At 37.1% G+C, this 5,322-nt stretch overlaps 1 protein-coding gene across 1 annotated transcript in view; it reads left to right on the forward strand.

Annotated features, from left to right (window-relative positions):
• Positions 1-4,863, forward strand: part of LOC107690510 (T-cell surface antigen CD2-like) — a 14,872-nt gene extending 10,009 nt beyond the window's left edge. The window contains exon 5 of the mRNA XM_016488870.1: positions 4,710-4,863. Coding sequence (XP_016344356.1) covers positions 4,710-4,757 — 48 coding nt within the window. The 3' untranslated portion in view covers positions 4,758-4,863. The remainder of the gene's footprint in view (positions 1-4,709) is intronic.
• Positions 4,864-5,322: the final 459 nt, after the last annotated feature.

Consider the following 5,322-nt stretch of genomic DNA (forward strand, 5'->3'; position numbering starts at 1 on the left):
CGCAGCTCGAGTTCCTGAAGGGGAACGTCTCCAGGTTACGAATGTAACCATGGTTCCCAGAGGGAACGAGACACTGCGTCTCAGTGCCATACTTCTGGCATCCCTGTGAGCACTTGCTTCATTCCTAGAAGCTGACGCCGATTCCACCGCACGTGCTTTTATAGCTTCCTGGTCGCAACGTCACCCGCCCGTGATGTCTCGCCCTTCAATTGGACTAAAAACTCTCGGTTAACATGTTCTCTTCAATTAGACGTGTCAAATCTTTCTGAAATCACAATATTTACTCTCGTATATATTCATTATAAGTATTTATTCAATAAAGATATCAATAAACGAATGCTAGTCAGTCAGTAAAACGAAATGACAGTTAATTTTAAAATTATGCACGTGGCTTTATGTGGAAGACAGGACAAAAGCATGTACTGGAGAAGCGTATGCAGATCAGACGCACGCAGTAAAGAAAGATACAAACAAACCCAGTGTTTATGTTATGCTTTTCAGACTACACTTAACCTTGCTTAATTTCAGCTATAAAGTTGTAATTATATTATCATTATAATGCGATTTGACTACTTTGATGTCTACACTTTATTAAAAGCTTATTTCAGACTTGAAATTCTGCAAAAAATAGTTTGTTTGTGATTAAAAATATACATTTCAGCATTAGAATAATCAGAAACATCTGCAAAGTTTTAATTAGTTTACATGGTTATGACAACTAAAGATAACCTGCAGGGAACGTTCTCTCTAGGTTATGAAAAAATCTAAAAATAACCTACAGGGAACGTTCCGGGAACGTTCTCTTCAGGTTATAAAAATAAAATAAAAATAACCTACAGGGAACGTTCCTAGAACGTTCTTATTTGGTTCCCAAAAAATAACCAAATGGGAACCTAGTGGGAACGTTAGGGGAACGTTCTGTGTTTGTTGGGCATTATCCACTTACTATACATAATCCATTGCGATTTATTTGTTATTATATAAATTTACGTTTCTCCAGATTGCCCTTCATTCAAGTCTTCGGTTTACCCGCGCTTATAATATTAGCACAGAATCAGTTGTCCAAAAGAACCAGTTCGGTTCAGACGTGCTGTGTCAGTCATAGTAGGCAATCTGTTCGGTAGCTTCACGCTGAATCACGCATGCGCAGTATCATCAGCTCATTGGTTCTCAAATCGGACGTGTCCGAAAGAAACGGTTCTCGGTTCAGTGTACTGGTGATCCGAAAACCGATGCAACCGGTTCTTGACTCGAGAACGAGAACCGCTCCAGCAGTGGGCGTGTACGTTCGTTATCCGGCGCGCTGCACACATGCAGCAGGTTCATCATCAGTTCTCTCTTCACAGCAGTTCAAACAGTGTACTGTTTTAGTAATTGGTTTATTTCAACTCAGAGGGAGTGTCAGCCACGTTAAAAAAGTGAATAACTTAAGTAATTTGTGGATTAATGCTTACTGGAGACGCAAACTGTTTCAAACGATTCAGTCCGATTTGGTGAATCGGTTAAATTGAACGATTCATTCGCGAGTCGGACATCACTAGCCTTTTATTCACCGTGGGACTTCCGTGTTTGCTGTCTTCGGGGAGACTTGATGAGAAAGTGCTGCCTTGTCATTCTTTAATCGCAACTCTTTTATTTACCACCGATATAATTTGGAAATGTAGAACATGTGCACAAGAACAACGGGACGAGTTGACATTTGACCCGGTGTCAAAGGCACCGTTTGGACGCTCCAGCACCCACGGAAAAACTCGAGAGATTGTTCATTCATTTAAACCCATCAAACAATCGTTTGAGATTCGAAAACCTCTCTGATTGGTGGATCTCACATCTGGTCCCGGCGGGGGGTTGGGGTGTGGTTGGTTGGTGGTTAAAGTAGTGCCCAAAGTAGCACAATGACCATATCCCAAATATCAAAACTCAAAATATTTCATTTCCATACCTTAATTTTTTTACAGTCATTGTTATGCATATTGATCATAAACACAGCTAAAAAGCTTCCTACCAGTGGCCCTCCTTCACAAAACTTAACATCTAGCACAGTTGTATCATAGGTAGAATGCAAAATGTTTCAATACAAGCATTTCAGTCAAATGTAATGTATGCAACATTTCAAACCTTTAACCCAAGAGGGAAAATCAAGCCATGGCAACAGTTTAAAAGTAGCCCAATTCCACGAAAAAAAAAAACAGTCAGATTTGACTGATTAGGGGTTGAAAGGAGAGATGGCTGACAGATCAAGCTGGAGGATTTGCTGCTCAACAGATCCTGAGCTCATTGACAAATATCTGATCTTCCATTACACAGAGCGCGCGATCGCAAAAGTGAAAGTGAACAGCGGGCACTCATTCAAAAGATATTTAAAAACTCTGCATATTGATGGCGGCTCCCTGATGCGCGAAAATTATATGCAATATTACAATGATTGCAGGAGCACTGGACACAAAAATCAGGGTAGCGGGTGATAATGGTCAGAAATTCAGCGGGAGTGGGATTAAGAAAACAGTCCCTCGCAGGGCTCTAATACAAAAATGCACACAATGAATGGTGACTGTAGAATGCAAAAGCTGAATCCCGGACATTTTGGGCGATATAGAAATCCCGGCCGGATGCAATTTTTTTTAGGTCCGAAAAGAGGACGTATGTTCACCCTAGTATAATTCAGACACCTAGATGTTTTTTTTATTTATTTTTTTTTTACTTTTGCTAACTCTAAGGTCCAGCTATAATATTTCAATTTGAATACAGTTCATATAAAGTGTTATTTGCAAGATATATACCAATACATATTTTGAGGTCATGTACTCCAAACAAATTTATTTTCAGGTAAAGTGGGCCAGCTGGTCTGGTAAAGTGGGCCATCCCTTATTTATCAAAAACTATTCTGCATCTTAATTAAAAACACACAATTTATTAACACATATTATCAGACAAATATATTTAACAGCATATTAAAGGGGTCATATGATGCGATTTCAATTTTTCCTTTCTCTTTGGAGTGTTACAAGCTCTTGGTGCAAAAATATATAACCCACAGGTTATGAGTAAAATAAATAATGTGTAAATCCTCATCTTAATTAATTTGTGAAATTCCAAACAACTGAAAGAACATGTTGTGTTGAAATTATATTTGATTAAATCTGAATATCAGAATATTCAGAAATCAGAATATTGATCAAATTAACTCTACAATATGTTAAAAATGTGACCATAACACAAGCGACAACAAATAGGCCTAGTCTAAAAAAAATAAGAAGAACATTTAAAATGGTAACCATGTAAAAATGTTTTTCTATCTATGTTCTCTAAACACTTTAAATAATTTTTTATATGTGTCCATATTTTAAAGCTTTATATCCTGCATCTACATTTTGCTCCTCCCATCCTTTCTTCACTCCACAGATTGAACTTTATGCCTTGACTTCCTTTCTTCCATCTCTGACTTGAATTTACTGACTGCAGACTAATTTCTGTTTTCTAAAAAAGTTAATTATACATGTCAACTATAAAATAACCAGTGAATGTCAATTTATTTAATGAATTTGAGTATAATTACTGAAGGTTAAAGGTAAACTCACTTTACTTGAATCCCACCGGCCCACTTTATCTAACACATTCAGTCAAAGTGGGCCAGCAATATTTAAACACCTTACAAGAAAACTAAAACATTTTTAAACATTTTGTTCTTTGCATTTTATTCCCTGTTAACTATGGAAACAAAAACAGCAGGATCTGTTTCCATTTAGTGAGCAACCTTATAATTTAGAAATGAAAATCTCATGTCAAAGGGTTTTGTAGTTTCTACCTTTCACCGTGACACAGTCCTCCTTTGAGGTGTGGGCACACCCACCAGTGTTATATTGCATCCACCAAACCTATTTTATCATTTAGAGAAACAGTGTCCCTTTAATTAAGAACCATTGTTATGCTCTGAAAGTGCAAACCCACTGAGCACAGTACAATCAGACTTAAATGGCCCACATTACCTGAATTCACCCTATCAGTGCAAGCGACTAATGACAACATTCGTGTAAAGAACATGTGTTTTTGTTTGGCCGGTAATGTGTTTGCTGTGTGTTTCTCTTCTTGAGACACAAATATATGTTGTGTAATGAATTCATCAAACAAAAAAGACAGTGGGCCTAATAGTTATTGAGTAAGGAGCGTGTGAAATGTTTAATGGGCATTTGTTGTTGCATATGTCTAGGTACCACGTTTAACCCATCATGGAAACGGTGAATACAGATGTGTTTGTTTGGCAATGCCTTTGCACTTGCAAGTGAATGAGATTCTCGTAACGCTGAATATAGGGCAAGAGGCTGATTATCAGCGACGATGCGATCGCACATCATTCGGATAAGCCAATGTTTTCCATCGATACGGGACAGTGGCCGCTGGCAACGCAAATGCATCTTTATGCAAATGATGTGCGTAATCCATGGGGATGCAAAACGGTGATTCACTGCCTGATTTGTGAACGCCTACTAGTAAACTTGTGGAGTAAAAATGATGGAAGGCAACCCCTAGCTGTCCCCAAATTATGTTCATTTCTACTAGTTTTTAGGACTTTGATTTTTACATTATTTTACAGAACTTTTAGGTCTCGTAAATGTTGGTCTGCATATTCATTTTGAGTGAGTTTTTTTATTATTATTGTATTTTTTGTTTTTACACTGTTGCATCAGATTGACTGTATTTTTTCTTTGCAGAAATCCAAGAAGGATCCTGTGTATGCAAATGTCGCCAAAAAACGGTGACCAAATTCCACGTCTCTACTGGAATAAATGATAGCGCTCATACAGGCCCTGACTCACACTTCTATTAAATTTATTTATTTATTTTTGCCAAGATGTTTGTCTGTTTTTTCCCCTTGCCTTTTGCATCACATTGTTTAATTTGATCTTATTTAAATAAACATAAAATTGTACATTGTACAGTATCACACACATGTGATAAGGAAATCGCTTTAATGTCTAAACAAGAAAATGTCCTCTGTAATAACAGCGCTATAAACATATACTGCTGTTCTCAATATAATGAACTGAATAAAATCTATACCTAATCACTGCCTCCTGTTGCTTGTTTATAAAAAAAAAATAATACAGCTTACTTTGGTTTATTTCCTGCTATAGGACCTGAAGACAAACCTGAAGCTGTAATGATCAATGAAATTATTATTATTATTATTATCATAGATTGACGTAGATTGATAATCGATTGGACCAATATCTGGTGACTGGAAACGCTTTATTAATACACATGCAGTGAAAACATACACTCATCTAAAAGATGTTCGTCCACCCAAAAGCTCAAACCACATTT

Source organism: Sinocyclocheilus anshuiensis, unplaced genomic scaffold (genome assembly GCF_001515605.1).
Source record: "Sinocyclocheilus anshuiensis isolate Anshui unplaced genomic scaffold, SAMN03320099.WGS_v1.1 scaffold1985, whole genome shotgun sequence".
In the NCBI taxonomy this organism is placed as follows: domain Eukaryota; kingdom Metazoa; phylum Chordata; class Actinopteri; order Cypriniformes; family Cyprinidae; genus Sinocyclocheilus; species Sinocyclocheilus anshuiensis.